General features: G+C 47.9%; 2 protein-coding genes and 3 non-coding genes across 6 annotated transcripts; all 5 read left to right on the top strand.

The window, feature by feature from the left end:
* Positions 1 to 376: 376 nt before the first annotated feature.
* On the top strand, positions 377 to 4,137 carry psma3 (proteasome 20S subunit alpha 3). The gene is made up of 11 exons (XM_077620845.1): positions 377 to 531; positions 1,131 to 1,213; positions 1,297 to 1,420; positions 1,743 to 1,844; positions 2,659 to 2,732; positions 2,801 to 2,873; positions 3,078 to 3,143; positions 3,420 to 3,466; positions 3,618 to 3,685; positions 3,886 to 3,950; positions 4,019 to 4,137. Exons 1-11 carry the CDS (start codon positions 511 to 513, stop codon positions 4,061 to 4,063), a joined length of 768 nt encoding a protein of 255 aa, XP_077476971.1. The 5' UTR covers positions 377 to 510; the 3' UTR covers positions 4,064 to 4,137.
* LOC144090426 (small nucleolar RNA SNORD53/SNORD92) lies at positions 2,923 to 3,003 on the top strand. Its single transcript, XR_013305395.1, has one exon. It is a non-coding gene; the product is annotated as a small nucleolar RNA SNORD53/SNORD92 (small nucleolar RNA).
* Positions 3,269 to 3,349, top strand: LOC144090427 (small nucleolar RNA SNORD53/SNORD92). Its single transcript, XR_013305396.1, has one exon. It is a non-coding gene; the product is annotated as a small nucleolar RNA SNORD53/SNORD92 (small nucleolar RNA).
* Positions 3,725 to 3,802, top strand: LOC144090428 (small nucleolar RNA SNORD53/SNORD92). The gene has a single exon (XR_013305397.1). It is a non-coding gene; the product is annotated as a small nucleolar RNA SNORD53/SNORD92 (small nucleolar RNA).
* Positions 4,138 to 4,690: 553 nt separating the features above from the next.
* Positions 4,691 to 17,353, top strand: arid4a (AT-rich interactive domain 4A). Of its 2 annotated transcripts, none has more exons than XM_077620615.1 (25): positions 4,691 to 4,839; positions 6,275 to 6,329; positions 6,396 to 6,506; positions 7,499 to 7,564; positions 7,632 to 7,722; positions 7,797 to 7,876; positions 8,303 to 8,397; positions 8,483 to 8,615; positions 8,706 to 8,785; positions 9,331 to 9,407; positions 9,479 to 9,666; positions 9,928 to 10,000; positions 10,096 to 10,190; positions 10,680 to 10,777; positions 10,849 to 11,068; positions 11,739 to 11,968; positions 12,040 to 12,201; positions 12,915 to 12,996; positions 13,062 to 13,311; positions 13,462 to 13,527; positions 14,253 to 15,479; positions 15,803 to 15,913; positions 16,010 to 16,153; positions 16,241 to 16,387; positions 17,098 to 17,353. In XM_077620615.1, the coding sequence occupies exons 2-25, from the start codon at positions 6,324 to 6,326 to the stop codon at positions 17,202 to 17,204; spliced, it is 3,939 nt and encodes a 1,312-aa protein (XP_077476741.1). In that variant the 5' UTR covers positions 4,691 to 4,839; positions 6,275 to 6,323; the 3' UTR covers positions 17,205 to 17,353. The 2 variants fall into 2 exon arrangements, with proteins under 2 accessions (XP_077476741.1, XP_077476740.1); XM_077620614.1 differs by lacking the exon at positions 4,691 to 4,839 and adding an exon at positions 4,969 to 5,539.
* The last annotated feature ends 1,318 nt before the right edge of the window (positions 17,354 to 18,671 follow it).

The raw sequence follows: 18,671 nt of genomic DNA, 5'->3' as shown, positions 1-18,671 counted from the left end.
TACAAAAAGGACAATTCACTCGCACAGTAAGTCTATTCACAGTACAAAATATTAAATGTCAACATTGAAATGTTTCTGGATGCGGTATTCGATAGCAAAATTATTGCATGTATTACTTAAAATTTGTTTTGCTTAATATGAATTGTTTTTGCATGTTGCAGCGGTAAAGGAAAAAAAAATACTGATTCTGCGGCAGCAAAATTCATCCGGTTTAACCGGACATCAATATTTCGTAGTAAAAGCAATTCGTGTTCTCAAAGATTCCTATTTTGAACTATTATATTGTATAGTTTACCATTATTGACATTCTTATTTGTCTAGTAGTAGAAATAAATGTTCACCTCCGATTATTTATAATTCTAATGTCTAGTTTTCGACATAAAAGGCCATTATTGTGAAGGGCTGGATGTGCCCACGTGATTGCTGCGGATTTCATAGCCAGAACCAAACGCAGCTTCGACTCTTTAGCTTTTGCACTTTCACGCTGGACGACCAACGGTTGTCGTTAAAATGAGCTCCATCGGCACCGGGGTATGTTTTATTCTTCTCTAAAATGATGCTTTGTAAAGGTAACCATTCACTTAATCTTTAATTTGCCTTGGGAGGGTATTTAATTCATAACATTCCCGAGAAAAGTAAAAGACAAAGCCTTGGGCTAGCTAGTTAGCTGTTAGCTTGCTGAGTCACTTGGCAGCATGGAGGCCGGCCTAGCGCGAACACGTAATACGAAACTTAAAATAAACTTAATAACTCTCTAGTTATTGTTAAACTAGCAATTAGCGCTGTTTATTGTAAACTTAAACATTCACACATGCAATATTCTCATAAATAGCTTCGTTAGATTAACTCATTCAGACAATGAACGCCCGCCTCATTGGAAAAGCGCTGCGTCAGCGTGTCCGCCATATTGGATGTGCCTAAACTAATTTTAAAAGAATTAAACGGTTAAATCAGTTCGTCCTGTCTTATTTTGGTCGTCCTAAGGTTAACCCGTTCACGACCATTGACAAGAAATCGATTTTTAAAAAGATGTCTGCTTTTGAATGACCTTGTTTTTGTGTCATTAACGATAGTAGACGTCGAAACCAACAGGAAGTGGCCACTTGAACGCATTTTATTTTCCATTTCAGTACGACCTGTCGGCGTCGACCTTCTCTCCCGACGGGCGAGTTTTCCAGGTGGAGTACGCCATCAAGGCCGTGGAAAACAGCAGGTAAGCCGAGTGGACTTTCAATGTCTAATTTAATACAAAAAAGCCATATAAACATATATCCCAATGTGGGTGTTTTTATTCAGCACAGCCATCGCAATCCGCTGCAAAGACGGCGTCGTTTTTGGTGTGGAGAAGTTGGTTTTGTCCAAACTTTATGAAGAAGGCTCCAACAAACGCATCTTCAACATTGACAGACATGTTGGCATGGTAACTACACGTGCGTACACTTGACATTATTGAAATACTTCAATACATTGAAAAAAATGGTCTGAAATTGTTTTTGAGCTTCTCTGAGGTATTGGATAGTGAATCCCCGAAAATATTGAAATAATTTAAAAGATGGATTTATGTTTTTGAACAAAAATGTTTAAAAATATAACGTTTCTTTATTTATTAATGGGAATGTAGTGATGAAGTCATTATTGAAGTTAGCCTTTCTCTGTTAAAATGAGGTCAGTGCAATGCAAAGGTACTTCCTGTTCAAGTGGGTTTGTGACCGTCTGCCGACCCTCCCTTTCTTTCTCCTTAGGCCGTGGCGGGCCTCCTGGCGGACGCGCGTTCGCTCGCCGAGGTAGCCCGCGACGAAGCCTCCAGCTTCCGCTCCAACTACGGCCACGACATTCCTCTTAAGGTAAGCGTCTCGCAGTAAGGTTGGACAAATGGCCACTTTTTTGTGCGGCGTGCTTTCGTAACCGTCAAGAGGGCGTTTGTTGACGCGCTAGCGGTCCAAATCCTTTGGGCAATTTGAGGTCACTTCATTGTTCATTTATTCATTTCCAGCTTACTTGCCCATTGTCAAAACATTCCATTATTTTGAAAGTTGTGCGCTCACAGAGCTGGGGAATAAAACTATAACATAATTATCATGATTTTTTTTCAATGTTGATATTAGAATCTTTCGATAAATCGTTAATTTTAAACTGTGATTTCACCACTTGACCACCACATAGAATGGGGCGCTGTTGCAAGGTTAACCAACGCTCAGGAGAAGACGATGATGAGGAAGAACAAAAATACTTTTTAAAATCATCCTATTTCATATTCTCTTTTCTTATAAAGTAAGGTAACATAGTGGCTTTCATATTTGAATACGGAGGAAAGTCATTTGTTTACTTATTCACAGAAGTTTGAAGTTTCAAAGTTGAAACAAAAAAAAGATAGTTATCGTGATAATTACAAATTTTGTCATATTGCCCAGCTCTAATATATATGTATTTTTTTTCAAATGGTTTAAATAGGCTTCCGGGTAGTGCCGCGTTCTTTTTCCACCTGACTCTGGTGAGGGCAGTCTGCCTTCGATTCCCACTTTGTGCTCGTCTGTTTCACTTTGCCTTGCGATTAACCTGCTACCTGGGATAGAGTACAGCACCCTCCGCGACCCTTGTGGGGGGGTAAGCGGTACGGAAGCTGAATGAATGACTAAAATGGTGACTCACTCCCCACAGCACTTATCGGACCGCGTGGCCATGTACGTGCACGCCTACACGCTGTACAGCGCCGTGCGGCCTTTCGGCTGCAGGTGAGTCCCGCCCCCTCCGTCGGCCCGCCACCGTCGCCCGCCCGGCTGACGCGCCTTGTCGCCCGCAGTTTCATCTTGGGCTCTCACGACAAGGACGACGGGCCGCAGCTCTACATGGTGGACCCCTCGGGCGTCTCATACGTGAGTCCTCGCCGCCGCCGCCGCACGGAAAAAAAACGCCGCACATTCGTGGGAGTGATGATGCTGAGAAGGTTTCGCTAATTGAGCTGACTTCACGTGATGTCGACATTTCTCTTGGCTGTCTGACCGCATGCACGCGAGCTCGGCTCCGCACGCGCCGCCCCCAACGGCGTCCGTTAACGCCCGGCCGGGTGTCTTTTTCAGGGCTATTGGGGGTGCGCCATCGGAAAAGCCAAACAAGCCGCCAAGACGGAAATCGAGAAACTGCAGGTTTGTTTTGGTCGTTTATTTCTTCTTTATAAAGAAATCTAAAAAATGAAGACTGTATGAGATGTCTTTCTCATACGCGAGTCCTCGCCGCCGCCGCGGGGAAAAACAAAAACGCCACGCATTTGTGGGAGTGATGATGCTGAGAAGGTTTCGCTAATTGGGCTGACTTCACGTGATGTCGACATTTCTCTTGGCTGTCTGACCGCACGCACGCAATTTTTTTCTTTTTAGTATTTTTGTATTGGGGCATTTTGTAACCTATTTTTTGCGTTGCAGATGAAGGACATGACGTGCAGGGAACTGGTCAAAGAGGTCGCTAAAATGTGAGTACTTACTTAAACCAGGAAGCTTGTTAAACTGGTGGGAATATTACCAGTTATGAACAGCATCCACTTGTTTTCATAGCTACGATACAAGAGTCTTGTAACCTAAACTGGCGTTTTGTACTGGCTAACCGTGGCGTTTGCTTTCCAGCATCTACATCGTTCACGACGAGGTCAAGGACAAAGCCTTCGAGTTGGAGCTCAGCTGGGTCGGAGAAGGTAAGCACGCCGCGCCGACCCTCGCGCTCCCTCGCTTCTCGGGATGATGATTACCAAGAAGGTTTCGCATGATGACTGAACTTCTGTGATGTCACTTCCTCTTGGCTGTCTGACCCTCTCGCCGTCGCCCGGCTGTCCTGCCGCGCCAACTCGCCACCGCTCACCTTTCCCGTCTTTTTTTTTCCTCCCCCTCCCTTTAGTCACAAATGGACGACACGTGCTGGTCCCTAAAGACGTCAGGGAGGAAGCGGAAAAATACGCCAAGGTGAGGCGTCCGGGAACGCCGCCGCGTGTCCGTTTTCACGCGTCTCACGCCGTCTCGTCTTTTTTCAGGACTCGCTAGAGGATGAAGATGACTCGGACGAAGACAACATGTGAACTGCCCGCTGACTTTTTTTGTTTGTTTGTTTTTTCATGTTTTATAGTTTAAAATAAACTAACGTGTTTCCAGACCCGTCTTCGTCTATGTCGCGATGAAAGGAAATGACATGGAAGGATCTGATAGCTCGCGCTTCCTGTTTTCCTAGCTAGCTAAAAAAGATTGGGTTCTTCATTTTTGGTAGTAATTCATTGGCATTGAAAATGACAGACATCCAATCTGTAAGAATGGATTGGAAGTTTTGTGCCTTAAATGAAGGCTGGAATTGAAAACAAACACCCAAATTAATTGGGAAAAAGTACACCTACAGTATTAAAGCCACCCTCACCCTATTTCTTCAAAAATTTCTACCGTAAAGTCGTGACTTAAGCGAAAAAAACCCTCGTCCAAATCTCCGATTTGACTATTGTGTGCGTCGTCAACACGTTTCGGGGCGTGGCTTCACTCGGACAAGGAAGCTGGCTCCGCCAATAGCCTCCTGCACTCTCGCGCCCCTCCAATGGCGCCATTTCCTGCCAAAACTTGTCCCAATCGCGACCGTCCTCCACCTCTGTCGTCATTTCCCTTGTGGCGCCACGTTTGTATCTGCCAACCGCGACCAACGCAACAGCAACGGCCAATGAGAAGCCCAGAATTCGCCAACCAATCGGTGTCGAGCAGTGGCACGCCGTCCACCAATGAGCTGACGCGAAACACAGGTCGGGACTCAACAGCTTGTTGTTCGTGGATCGCGTCGCGAGCCCGGGCGAGAGGGAAGCCAGACGCCTCGTTCAACGTGAGTAGAAAATCTCCATTTAGCGGCCCGAAAAGTGTCGCCGCCCGGCCGCTACGGGACACGTTGAGCCCGGGTGCGAGGGGAGGCTGCGCCGGGGGTCGGAAGATGTCCGCTTTCGCCGCGCTCGCCAGCAATTGAATGGCAGCCGCGGCTTGTTTTCGCTCGGAAGAAATGTGAATGTGTGTGCGTGCCTTTTGTCAAACAGCCGAACGAACAGCTAATGTGTCATTTTTAAAGAGGAAACCTTCCATTTAATGTCGCGTTTTAACTCCGCCGCGGCCCGAAAAGTCAAGTTTGTCGTGCGCTGGCGAGCCAATGTACGAAAGCGAGGCGCTTTAAATCTCCGGACAAACTAGCTCGCTAGCCCCCTTAGCATGTTAGCTTCGACGAGCCGGAGAGCGGACGAAAGCGGGCTTGGGGTTCGTCTCACTGACCGCTCGGTTCCGGCGTTCGCACCGGCGAAGGGTACACCGTGGGTCGCCCCCGTGAGAGGGTCGTTGGGGACCGGGTTAGAGAACGGGAGGAAGGACAAAACTGGAGGGGAAGAGACGGAGCCAGCTAAAGTTAGCCGCTTAGCTGAGCTGACATGGCGACGTGACTCACGGCGGAGCTCTGGGCGGAGCGGGAAGGGGAGCGACTCGGTTCGGATGCGGACAGCGCACCCGAACGGGACGTCGAAAGGGACCCCGAACGGGACCCGGTACGGCAACTTTAAAAGGAAGGCCAGTTGACATGTTTGTTTTGACCCAACTCGGAGTAAGGGACCGTCGGGGAAACTCGACCGAGTTCTCAACTAGTTTTCTGACAACTTTACGAATCTTGCAGGTCTTGGAGAACCCGATTTGAATGTTCCAACTGTCATTGACGGTGATTGACGTCGAGTCCATTTTGACAACAACCATCTTCCGGTCCAGATGGATTATGGTTACGTAGCAAGATGGGAGGTGATCCAAAATGGACACGCAGTGACCCAAAATCAGGAAAAAGTTACCTGTCAGTACCCTAAAATGAACAACAAAGCGGACGTCTACCCCCGTCAATGGCAGATAAAGTTGACCGAACTACAAAAAAAGACAATGGCAGTGATAGACTTGGACAGTGTATAACTTAAAAGTTTATATAGTCATTTCTACATTCAAATATTTAATCCATGAACAAGAGAGAAGTGAATATTCTTGCGCGTGTGTGTGTTATCTATCCTTTTACGTCGTTAAACTTTGTACAGATTTTAAATTATAAAAGTAAACATTGAGTCTTCAATGGCATAAACACAGGATCTTTTTACGCTAACCGTCCGAGTTCAAATGGCTTTGATTTTTTTTTTTAGGCTTTTATAGTGCCATGTTTACTTTTGATAAATATTCCTTAAAAGACGACTTGCCTGATTATTTCACCCACTTTTGCGTCATTTTATTCCCATCCTATCTTCACGCAGGAATCCAGGAAAGCTCCGGAGCTGGACTTCCTCAAATAAGCGCGACAAAATGAAGGTGACATTTTGCAACGACGTCATCGAAGGAATGTGGGCTTACCGTCTTCTTTTTCTTTTTATTCAGGCAGCCGACGAGCCTGCCTACCTGACCGTGGGTACCGATGTGAGCGCCAAGTACCGGGGGGCCTTCTGCGAGGCCAAGATCAAAATTGTCAAGAGGCTCGTCAAGGTTAAGGTAAGACAAAAAGAGCGAGCTGACGTCATTGTTTGGTCACGATATGTCCTCATTTATTTATTTATTGTTTACATTAATTTTTTTGGAAATGTATATCAAGTGGGGGTGGGGTGGTTAAGTGGTTTGCACGTCGGTCTCGCACCTCTGGGGTCCTGGGTTCAAATCCAGGTCGGTCCACCTGTGTGGAGTTTGCATGTTCTCCTTGGGCCTGCGTGGGTTTTCTCCGGGTACTCCGGTTTCCTCCCACATTCCAAAAGACATGGTTGGCGGGCCGCTTTAACGTCAACTCCATTTTATGTGGGCCGGACCATTTTAGATATAATATTTAGATTTTTTTTAATAAATTGAATAAAAGAACTGTATTAAAAACCCTGAATATTCAGTTTTTTATAGATATAAAACAATGTTTATTTGAGCTTTTTTTTAAATATATTTTTAGATTTTACAAAATGATTTTTGAACTAAAAACACAGAAAAAATGGATTAAAAAATGACAATGATTGATATAAAAGGGGGAAAATCAGGAAATTGAATATCCATCTCTACTCTTCATTTGAATTTGATCCTAAAACGGAAAGTCGCCACTCATCATTGACTTTCCCGGGCCACACAAAATGATGCGGCGGGCCAGATTTGCCCCCCGGGCCGCCACTTTGACACATGTGCTCTAAATTACCCCTAGCTATATTTGATGGGCTTTCCATCTCCTCGTGCCCTGCCATTGGCTGGCCACCCATTCAGGGCGTCCCCCAACTCTGACCCAAAGTCCACTGGGATAGGCTCCAGCACCCCAGGCGAGCCTAGTGAGAATAAAGCCATTCAGAAAATGAGATGAGATCATTTGAACCATGTCACGTCTTTATTTCTTTCTATTTAATTCTACCCTAATGGAAAGTCATTCCAAAAATGTCCAATTGTACTTTTGCATAGCCCTCTTTTAACAACACAACCAGTACCCATCATTTATCTTTTATTTTTTTGCTTGCCCGTAGGTGACTCTAAAAGGGGAAAGCATCAGCCAGGTGGTCCACGATGATCAGGTCAAAGGTCCCCTCAGGGTAAGCCCCCCCGTCGCCGCGACGACGATACCCCGACCGATGGCTAAGGCTCCGCCCCCTCCGACAGGTGGGCTCCACGGTGGAGGTCAAGACACACGAGGGCGTTTGCAGCGAGGGCGTCATCGGCAAGTTGACGGACGCCAGCCTCTACACCGTCGGTAAGCGGCGACGCTCGCCGGCGTCCGGGAAGTCGAGGCCAAGCCACACGGCGTGACGCGCTTTCCGCTTCCAGTTTTCGACGATGGAGACGAGAAGACGCTACGGCGGTCGTCCTTGTGTCTGAAAGGCGAGCGACATTTTGCGGAAAGCGAGGTAAGATGCATCAAAACTATGGAAATAAAATCAAGCATTGTTTTTATTTATGTTTTTGTCGCGCGTTCACTTCCTTTTCAACGAGACGCCGCGTAGACGTCCGTTAGCTAAAACCAAAACGCGATTTATAATTGATTTGTTTTGGATTTCTTTGCAAACCAAAATAACGCTTTGACATACGAGAAATTTGAGATAAGAGGGAAATTCCCAACACATTTTTGCCCTGAGATACGTGTAAATTGACATAGGAGCATTCAGCTTGTATCTCAAGGTATTACTGTCTTGAAAAGCGCTATTTATTGAGCTATCTTTTCACAAAAGTCTCAAAAAAATGAGAAAATTCTCTTTTTAGCCACTCCCAAATCCGATTTTTGACATAAACAAAGTCCCTCTCGGCTCACCCTCCTTGTTGTCCTCGCCCTTCAGACCCTGGACCAGCTCCCCCTGACCAACCCGGAACACTTTGGCACGCCGGTGATAGGCAAGAAGTCCAACCGCGGACGGCGTTCCTCGCAGGCCGTGTGAGTCTCCGACCAGCCGCCTTGGCCCGCCCGTCCTCCCTCCCCCCGCCACCGCTGACGTCCCTCCGTCCGTCCATCCCATCAGGGCGGACGAGGAGAACGAGTCGTCGTCCAGCGAAGACGAAGAGGAAGAACGCGGGAGACCCCACGACGATCTTCTGGGGAAGGTCTGTAGCGTCAAGAAGGAGGACCAACCCGCCTCCTGTTTCCTGGCGCTGGTAAGCCACACCCTCCCGGCGTAAGCCACACCCTCCCGGCGTAAGCCACACCCTCTCGGATCTCATCCTTTCTTTTTTTGGTCCGCCTAGGTGGTCTCCCCGAGCTGCAATGACGAGCTGGTGGTGAAGAAAGATCAGTGTCTGGTCCGGTCCTTCAGTGACTCCAAATTGTGAGTTCTTTGTTATGAGAAATAAAAAAAACAAAACACAATTTACCATATTTTCTCGCATGTATGCCGTATTTGTCGCTCCAAAAAATGATGATTCGGATGCGGCTAATATGTGAGAAAATTCGGTATAGCCCAGTACGACTTCTAGATGATTTTCCTTGCGTATTTTTTGGCTAGAATGACTCGCACGCATCTAGTCGGAAAAATACAGTCTGTGCATAAATATATGGGCAACTGTTTGGTACTCGGACGTTTCGTCGAAAGACGTTTGGTCGAACGGACGTTTGGTCGCCGGGTGGTTACTGTTGAAACCAGCTCTCAAAATTATAATCATGAGAGAGAATGAGTGAGTTTAATATCTAAATATCAATAGTAAACTCTCTGTCATAATTTGACAGCAAGCGAACCCGGCGACCAAACATCCGTTCTACCAAACGTCCGGTCGACGAAATGCAACTGTTCATACCCCCTCTCCCCGTCAAGGTGGATTGGACGTCTAGCTCCGGTTAGCGCCGACTTGTTGATCTTCTCTTTCTTCCTTTCAGCTTGACTGTGGCCAGGAGGAACGTCCACCCGCTCAACTCCATCAACATTAACAAATCCGAGCTCTCGACTACGCGAGGTCAGTCTCGCTTCGAGGCCATTTTCTTTGGGGTTTTGGCCCCGCCCCCTTGACAAATCTCCTCCCCCCAGGTTTCGAGGCAGCCCAGGCCTTCGCCAGAAGAAAGGAGGTCCCGGAGATCTGGAAGATGGACATGAGTCAGATCCTGGACTCGTCCTCCAGCGACGAAGAGCGCGACAACGACGGCGACGGCGAGAAGGAGAGCGAAGACGAAGACCCCAGCGAGGAGGAAAAGAGGAAAAAGCTCATCAGAGAGGAGGTACGTGTCCTTCAAAATGTAGTGATGCTAAAACGTTTTTTGTAAGTAGAGCAGTACTATCAATCCCTATCCACTGATTTATTTTATCTTATCGTGATAACAATTTTAGTATTGGTCCATATATAAATATATTGTGAGGTGCCCTGTCTATTTTGGAGAAAATTTAAGACTTTTATGTGCACTTTATAGTCGTGAAAATACGGTAATATTATGAGTTTACTCTGAAATGTGACCTCCCGACGTTTTTTTCTCTCGGTCTAGCCGGAGGAGGAGCCGGACCCCGAGGAGCGAGAGCACTTCCTGCGGCAGCTCTATAAATTCATGGAAGACCGAGGTACTTCCCATTGACGGCCGCCATCCGCATCCAGATGCTTTTTAGTCCTAGCGTTTGCCCGTGTCATTTATTTTCTTTTTATATTTGTTTTTTAGGGACGCCCATCAACAAGCCCCCCGTCTTGGGCTACAAAGACTTGAACCTGTTCAAGCTCTTCCGGCTGGTCTACCAACATGGCGGCTGCCGCAAGGTAAGCTCAAATTCGTTTTACTTTTACTTTGAAAGAACCTGCGACGAAAACAGAAGTCGTTTTAATATAAAGTAAATATTAGGCCCCATCATTACTACCAAAATACATGTTTTGGTGCCTATACATAAGTAGTTATCAAAAAGTATATATTTATTAAATATTACAGCTATAAGCATATCAAAATACTGCAATGTATCTAAATATCATTTGTATGTGTATATAAAAATGTAAATACTTTAAATTCTGTACTCACAGTGAAAATAGTTCCTCTCCGCTTGACATAAATATATAAAAAAACAGGTTAATAGGAGTTTTAGTCCAAGTCCTTTGTCTTGTGACCATGTCTGGTCTACATGATCCGCGATATTCGAGGGATTAGTGTGGTTGTGTTTTTTTAGCTCCCTATTTAATAAATTTCCTGGGTGAATTCTCCAAATCTATCTTCAAATTGCAAATGGAAATGATAATCCGTGGTCCCTTGCGGCTCAGATCGAGAGCGGGATGGTGTGGAAGCAGATCTACATGGATCTGGGCATCCCCATCCTCAACTCGGCGGCGTCGTACAACGTCAAGACCGCCTACAAGAAGTAAGTCGGACCATTTGTCCTCCCGGAGGCGTTTTGACATCCTAGCCCGTCTTCCCACCCCCGGCGAACAGGTACCTGTTCGGCTTCGAGGAGTACTGCCGATCGGGCTGCATCACCTTCAGGACCGTCCACCATAACAACTTGCGGACCCCGAAAGTCCCGGGCCTCCCCAGGATGGCCGGCATTCCCAGGAGCGCCCGGACCGACTTTGCCTTGGCCGCCCTCAAGCTCGAGGACAAGGGGGACGAGTCCGAGAGTGGTAGCGACAAGGACAGGCAGATGTCTCCCAGGGTGAGTGGTCGACCAACAAACACTTTTTATCAATTTCTTTATGTTTGAGAAGAAGAAAAAACAAGCCATTGGTTGAATTTTTGTATATTTAAATGGCACAATCTATTGAACTGAAGATTGTCCCAGAGTTGTCCAGTATCATGATTGGATGAGAGGAGATCAAAAGGAATGAATTCATCCAGTAATGGTTGTTTTCTTACTGCAAAACGGACAATAACAACAAATAGCAAATCTTACTTTGCCGCCATCTGCTATGCTAGCTGAATGACAGTTTATAGCGTGATTATGAATAGGATGCTAGCAGAAATGTCCTTTTTGGAGATTTTTTTGGAGTGGGCGGGGCCAAATCAGCGAACAAAGTAAGCCTAATTAGCATCTTATTTCATTACTAAGCTAATTTTTTTTAATTGGTTATATCAAGGGTGTCAGAGTCGGGTTGGTTCGTGGGCCGTGTCAACGTCAACTCGATTTCATGTGGGCCAGACCATTTTAGATATCATATTTAGATTATTTGACACCTGTGATTTAAGTCGTACCCTTGTTTCAGTCATCATTTATGCCTCCGAAAGAGCAATATTTTCTATCACATTGTTTTTTCCCTTCCCCCGACGACAAATGAGACGACTTGTTGACGTCCAATGTCCCCCGTCCTGTCCTCCCACCCCCGCAGGGGAGGAGACGATGCAGCGCCAAAATGGAGCCGCCCAACAAGGGAGGAGACGAAATGGGCGAAGGACCCAGGGACGCCCGTCGTCGCAGCAGCCGACGTCTCGACGGCTCCGACCGCAGCTCCGGGGACGACGAGGACGAGGAAGAGGAACGGGACGACGACGACGAGGACGACGACGACGACGAAGAAGACGACGAGGACGACGAGAGGGAGAGGCGACTGGGCGCCAGGTGGGCCGCCATTTTGTGTCCCGCCGTCCCCGCCGCCGACGGCGACGTTTTCAAACCGGGTGGCGTTTCAGGAGCGAGGACGAGGAGGACGGCGACGCCGTGACGGGGACCAAAGTGCGGGTGAAGTACGGCAGGGGGAAGACGCAGAAGATCTACGAGGCGCACATCAAGAAGACGGACACGGACAACGGGGAACATTTCTACTTGGTGCACTACTACGGTTGGAACGTCAGGTGGGTCCACAAACCTTGGTCTCTTTTGTCCGGGGACAAAATAGCCGCGCCAGGTTCGGGGTGTCGGAGTCGGGTGAAAAAGATCAGGTTTTTCAAATGTAGAAGCGCAAAGATATTGTTCAAAAAATATGTACGCAAGTAGAAGGAAAATGCTTATGCTAGCTGTTAAGGGATGCTAGCATTAAGTTAGCATCATGCGTCTGACAATGGAATGTTTTGCATTTGATTGGCCATTTTTTCTTGATTTCTGGGGAATTTGAGGCACTTTTTCAATTGGACACAGTTCAAGAATGTTTTTTTGAGAGAAACATTTAAAGAGTAAGAATTCATTGAAAAAAAATCATTGTTTTTGTGAGATTGGAAATTCTACATGGTGACCTTTTCACCCAATTTAGTTTTTGGCCTAAAAAATCTGCGTTATGTCTTGATTTTGTGAATGTTTTGATCCTCCAAATCCCACAAAAACTTGAAGGACCACTTGCTTTTCATTTTTGGTCCATTCAAGGAAAATTTGAGTTTTTTTTTTTTGCCGAGCGCAGTCAAAAGCGTAGTTGTTCCAAGTAGCACGAGCATCTCCGTTAGCTTAATTTAGCTTAACAAACCCAATTTTCCAACCAAATTCGTCTTCTAACTCGTCGTCCGTCAGCCAATGAGTGTCGTGCAAAGCATTAAAAGCTAAAATGCTAACGGCGGGCGTCTTCCTCCCATTGTAGGTACGACGAATGGGTGAAGGCCGACCGAATCATCTGGCCGGCCGAGAAAGGAACCCGCAAGAGAACCAGGAAGAAGGTCAAGGTGAGAGAGAGCCCGTTTCCCGTCGTGGGCGGGACTTCCTGACCCCGACCACCTTTTCTCCCCAGAACAAAGAAGAGGCGGACAAGGAGGAGGAAAAAATCCCGATGACCGCGGTGGGCGCGCCAACGACCACCACCACCACCACCACCACGCCGCCGTTGCCTTTGAAGACGACGGGGGCCAAGCGAGGACGCCCCCAAATCCGGAGCACTCCCGGGAACACGCCGCCCGGACGCAAGACGCCGAGCGGCGATGGCCGACTCAACGGCAAAAGCGGACGCCCCGAGGCCCCGCCCAACATGGCCAACGGCGACAGTAAGCCCCGCCCGATCTGTATGTGAACTACCACTTTTTTTGGCGCTTCGGTCATCGCCCGGCGACCAAATCGTATTTTGGAAAGTTTGCCGGTTTTTCTTTTGGATGAAACGCAGCATCGCATCTCATGATGGGTCGTTTTTTCCGTAGACACGTCGCGCGTCAGGAGAACAAGGCGGACGTCCGGAATGTACGACTCGGATCGCGCCTCCAACGGTGAGTCCTTCTTTATTTACTTTGCCTTCTGCGTGACATCACCGTTACTTTACGGGTGTCAGACTCTGTCGGGTTGGTTGGCGGGCCGCGTTAACGTCAACTCGATTTTATATATTTATACATTTTAGATATAATATTTTGAGATTTTTAATAAATGGATTAAAAGAACTGGATTAAAATCCCTGAATATTCAGTTTTTTTATAGATCTAAAACAATGTTTATTTGAGCTTTTTTTAAATATATTTTTAGATTTTACAAAATGATTTTTGAACTAAAAACACAGAAAAAAAGGATAAAAAATGACAATGATTGATTTAAAAGGGGGAAAATCAGGAAATTTAATATACATCTATACTCTTCATTTTAATTTGATCCTAAAAAGTTGGCACTCATGATTTACTTTCCCGGGCCACACAAAATGATGCGGCGGGCCAGATTTGGCCCCCGGCCCGCCGCTTTGACACATGCTTTACGTCTTAGTTTTACCGATGCTTTGCTAATTAATGAGTTGATTTAGTTGTTACGGTACGTCACGCTTACGCGTATTGTTACTATAATGCTATTGTTATTGTTATTTTCTTCTTTTCGTGCTCATAAAATGTACTTTTCTGTCTGTCATTTTACCGTTATCACCACCTGTGAAATTTACTAAGTGACAAAAACTGAAAACTAGCAGAGTAGAGGTGTTTTCAAATAAAAAACCGCCTCTTTTTCCCACCTGCAGAGGATTCTGGGAACTCCACCGTTGACAGCGACTCCGAAGAGCCGCCCGACAAAAAGTCTTCGCCGTGGCGAGGCCAACCGGAAAACCAAGAAAAGGACTCGATAGAGGCGGGGCCCAACCCGGCCTCGGTCCCGGCGGCCTCGCCTCCTCCCGCTACGCCGGAGGCCGCCGCCCACGTGGCCAGCCCCTCCCGAGAGAAGGAGCTGCCGCCACCGCCACCGCCGGCCGAGGAGACGGTGAAAGTAGAAGAAGAAGAGCCCCCAGAAGCACCGGTCGAAACGGCGCCCCTTTCCCCACCCCCTCGGCCCGACGCCCCTTCGGAAGACCCCGAGACGCCGCCCCCGTCGTCGCCACCCGCGCCTAAAGCTCCCGACGGCGAATCGCCGGCGAGACCCTCGAGTCCGGCCGGCGCCGTCAGCCCCGAGACGACGCCCCCTCCCCCGTCTCCTCTGAGTCTCCTGACCAGACCGGACAAACCCATGGTGGTTCTCCACTGCCTCCCCGCGCCGCTTCCCCGGCCGGATCCCCGACCGGATCCCCGACCGGATCCCCCGGCGATCGCCGCCGCCGCCGCCGCCGCCCCCTCGGACACCGACTCGGCCACCGAGGAAGAAGAGGAAGAGGAGGAGGAGAAGGAGGAAAAACCCGAGCCAAAGGCGCGCCACGAAGAAACGGCGCCCCCCTCGCCCGAATCTCCGCCGAGCCCCGTTGCCGCGCCGCCCGAATCCCCTCCGTCGCCCCTGCGCGCCGCCGAGGCGGAAAGTGGCGACCGCAAAGCGAACGGAGCGGACGAGGCGCCAGAGCCGGAGAGCGAAGAGAAAGAAGGAGGTCCGGCGGAAGGCGCCGCCGAGACTCCGCCTCCTGCCCGGGAGGCCCCGGCACCCCTCCCCGGCGAAGAGCTCCCCATGGGCGCCGAAGCGTTGCTCTGCCACGAGGTGGACCTGGACGACCCCGACGACAAGGAGAAGCCGGCCCCTTCCCCGGAGCCCCGCCTCCTGGGCAGCAGGGAACCGGAGCCCCGCCTCCCGGCCGGCAAGGAGCCTGTGCCCCGCCTCCTGGGCAGCAGGGAGCCGGAGCCCCGCCTCCCGGGCAGCAGGGAGTCGTCGCCCCGCCGGCCCGAGGAAGTACCGGCGGACCCCCGAGCGGAGGAATCGACGGCGGGGGTCACCGAGAAGCGCGACGACGCCCGCTCCGGTCCGGACGGCGACCCGTCGCCGGAAGCCCGAGGTGGGTGTGGTCAAAAGTTGGAATATGATGACAATATGCAATATTCTGTCTGGAATGTCATCATATTCCCACTTGTAATATTACAATGTAACTTTTTTATTGCCACTTGAATCACATTAATATTTCGTGAAGTCACTTTTCTCATATCATAAGCCAAAATGACCAAAATTTGAACATAATCGCCTTAAATATCATCTCGTTATCATTTCCTCATATTTTTGCCTTTTTTAAATTAAAAAGTTTTAACCTAATTAGGTTAAGTTCCCTTGAACCTGTTTATTTTTTTTATCAATTTCACAATAAAATGTGAATTTCCCCCACAGGTCAAAAACGGGTAGTGGAGTGCAACTCGACAAGCCCCGCCTCCAAAAAACACAAACGCAACCACAAGCGAGCGGGCGGAAGCGCGTCCAAGGGCGACAAGAACAGCGCAGGTGAGGACGCACGTACGCACGCACGCCGTCTCCGCCCTCCTTTGGACGGAACCCCACCCTAACGCCGCTCCTCCCTCCCTCCCTCCCTCCCATCAGGTCACAGCAGCGACAGCGAGGACCAATCGCGGCTCTCGTCTTTGGCCAAGTCCAACAAGTCCCGCTGCCCTCCCGCGACGTCGCCCAAAGACAAGCAGAACGCCGCCTCTCCCCAGCGAGCGTCCAAGTGGACCTTTCAACTGGGTAGAATACCGGCCGGCCGGCCGGGGCGTCCGATCGCCCGCGCACTCGTGGCTTTTATTCTGAAAGGCTGCCTTTCCACGCACGCAGACGCTTTGGAGAGCATGTCGAGCAGCGAGAGGATCTCCTTCCTGCAGGACAAGCTGCAGGAGATTCGCAAATACTACATGAGCCTCAAATCCGAGGTGGCGTCCATCGACAGGCGCAGGAAGCGCTTAAAAAAGAAGGAACGAGAAGGTCAGAAGCACTTTTTTTTTTTTTTTTTACAAAACAGCCCCGGAAAAAAATGACTACAAATCCAATCCTTGGATCAAATCTTACTGTCATTCAATCTACCATTAGTACCTTAACAATTGACTGCCAGCTCCCAATCAACATCCAGATGACTTCCTGTTAGCTTTGGGGCATTTGCAGACGGACTTCCTGTTGTTTGTGGGCATTTCCAGACGACTTCCTGTTAGCTTTGGGGTAGTTCCAGATGACTTCCACTTCCTGTAAGTTTGGGGGCATTTCCAGTGACTTCCTGTTAGCTTGGGGGAATTTCCAAATGACTTCCTGTTGGTTTAGGGGCATTCCCAGATGACTTCCTGTTAGCTTTGGGGTAGTTCCAGATGACTTCCACTTCCTGTTAGTTTGGGTGCATTTCCAGATGACTTCCTGTTGTTTGTGGGCATTTCTAGATGACTTCCTGTTAGGTTTGGGGCATTTCCAGATGACTTCCTGTTGTTTGTGGGCATTTCCAATAGGAAATGGATCAAAAAGTGCACTTGATCCTGGTTTTGTCGAAAGAATGAAAGCATTGAATTTTGTCTGAAGTGGCTAATTGCGCTAGCGGGCCGCACACCTTTGACTCCGCCCCCGATGTCGACCAACGGCGCCGATTTCCGATCACGCGACGGCGTTCGTGGCTAACCTTCCCGGCTAACCCCCGTCTTTCTTTCCGCCAGTGTCCAACACCACGGCGTCCACCACGTCCTCGGGCTCGTCGGACGCCGCCATGAGCCCGTCGTCGACCTCGCCCGCTCAGAGCAACTTGGCGGTGGAGTGCAGGTGATGACACGCCCGCCCGACCAAACCACCGACCGACCGACCCAGCGACCCATCGCAGAAAAGGGACTGACTTTCCCGTTTTTGACTCTCGATCGGCCACCGAGCACTTCCGCTTTTTTTCGTTCCGTTCGGCCGCAAGGGTCGAGGGGGTCGAGGGGGGCGGAGCCCAATCCGCTGCTTATGCAAAACAGTACTCAAGTTTAAAAAAAAAAAGTTTTTTGGGGGGGCACTTTTCTATGAAATTAGAGATTCTATTTTGCTAAGAAAACGTTGAATTTTTTTCCTGTTGCATCGCAGCGAGTATTGGAACGTGCGTTCATTGGCTGCCGGCCCTCCCGCTTCAAACGGATTGGACGAGAGATCAATTTGGCCAGAGGAAGAACAAATCATGGAAAAAAATTAACTCGTTGGCTGCCACATACTTTGACGGCGATAGGCGGACAATCGGTTTGACGTGAGCGAAAAAAATGAACTTAGTTTGCCGACCAGCCTGCCGCTTCAAACAGATTGGACATCTACGCGTGATAAATGGACCGCATAAGCAAAAAAAGCAATTATCGCCCCTACCAAGATGGCCATCACAGCTGGGGTGGCCATCTTGGTAGGGGCGATCATCCGCTAACCTTCATATGAAGTCAAAATGAATCCCCTGCCATTGACGGTGCAAGACGTCCAATCCGTTTGAAGCGAAACGGGACGAAAGACAAAAGACCCTCTTTTCCCTTCCGCTTTAAAAGGATCGGACGTCATACGAACTTTGGACGTTTGTCGCCGTCCGTGGCTGCCGACGAGTTAAAACTTTGTGGCGGTTGGAAATTTTTAGCCGGCCGGACGGACGCCGTTTGACTTTTGCGGCCTGGTTGCTTCCGTGTGGCGCTCGTGGACTATTGTGTAAATAAGATGTGGGTGAAAATGTAAAGAATGATTTATAATATTTTTAAGAGAGGACTTTGTACGCTTACATCAGCTGCCCAGGAAAAAAAATACCTTTCCAATAAAGTTTGAAAATATGAAATGGCGTGCAAATTTGACCATCAGCGATAAATTGGTTAAATGTTTAGATCTTTGCACACAAAAATTGAAAATCAAAGATTAAAAATTTTAATATACGATACCTTATGAGAGAAATAATAACATTGGAATTGTGCCTTGATATTTAAAAAAACATTAAGTCACGTTATGAGAATTAGCCAAGAAATGTCAAGACTTTAAAAAAATAGATGAAATTAGAATATTAAAATTAGATTAAAAAATGAATTACATTTATCTGAGTTGAATTATTAAATCTTAAAAAAACAAAAAATAGATGAAATTACAATAATAAAATTATATTTAAAAAAAATTAATTAAATTTATCTGAGTGTAATTATTAAATCTTAAAAAACAAAAAATAGATGAAATTAGAATAATAAAATTATATTTAAAAAATATGAATTAAATTTATCTGAGTTGAATTATTAAATCTTAAAAA

This window comes from Stigmatopora argus, chromosome 15 (genome assembly GCF_051989625.1).
Source record: "Stigmatopora argus isolate UIUO_Sarg chromosome 15, RoL_Sarg_1.0, whole genome shotgun sequence".
Lineage (NCBI taxonomy): Eukaryota > Metazoa > Chordata > Actinopteri > Syngnathiformes > Syngnathidae > Stigmatopora > Stigmatopora argus.
The sequence above is the reverse complement of the archived record's forward strand: the minus strand, read 5'-3'. Positions and strand labels throughout refer to the sequence as shown.

What these genes read in the sequence shown, in the direction of transcription:
- psma3 (XM_077620845.1), top strand. Translation starts at nt 511, where the DNA reads ATGAGCTCCATCGGCACCGGG. An exon ending in TGAGCTCCATCGGCACCGGG is followed by an intron (nt 532 to 1,130) that starts GTATGTTTTATT and finishes TTTCCATTTCAG; the next exon opens with TACGACCTGTCGGCGTCGAC. An exon ending in ACCCCTCGGGCGTCTCATAC is followed by an intron (nt 2,874 to 3,077) that starts GTGAGTCCTCGC and finishes TGTCTTTTTCAG; the next exon opens with GGCTATTGGGGGTGCGCCAT.
- arid4a (XM_077620614.1), top strand. Translation starts at nt 5,214, where the DNA reads ATGTTAGCTTCGACGAGCCGGAGAGCGGACGAAAGCGGGCTTGGGGTT. An exon ending in TAAATTCATGGAAGACCGAG is followed by an intron (nt 10,001 to 10,095) that starts GTACTTCCCATT and finishes TTTGTTTTTTAG; the next exon opens with GGACGCCCATCAACAAGCCC. An exon ending in CAAGTGGACCTTTCAACTGG is followed by an intron (nt 16,154 to 16,240) that starts GTAGAATACCGG and finishes CCACGCACGCAG; the next exon opens with ACGCTTTGGAGAGCATGTCG.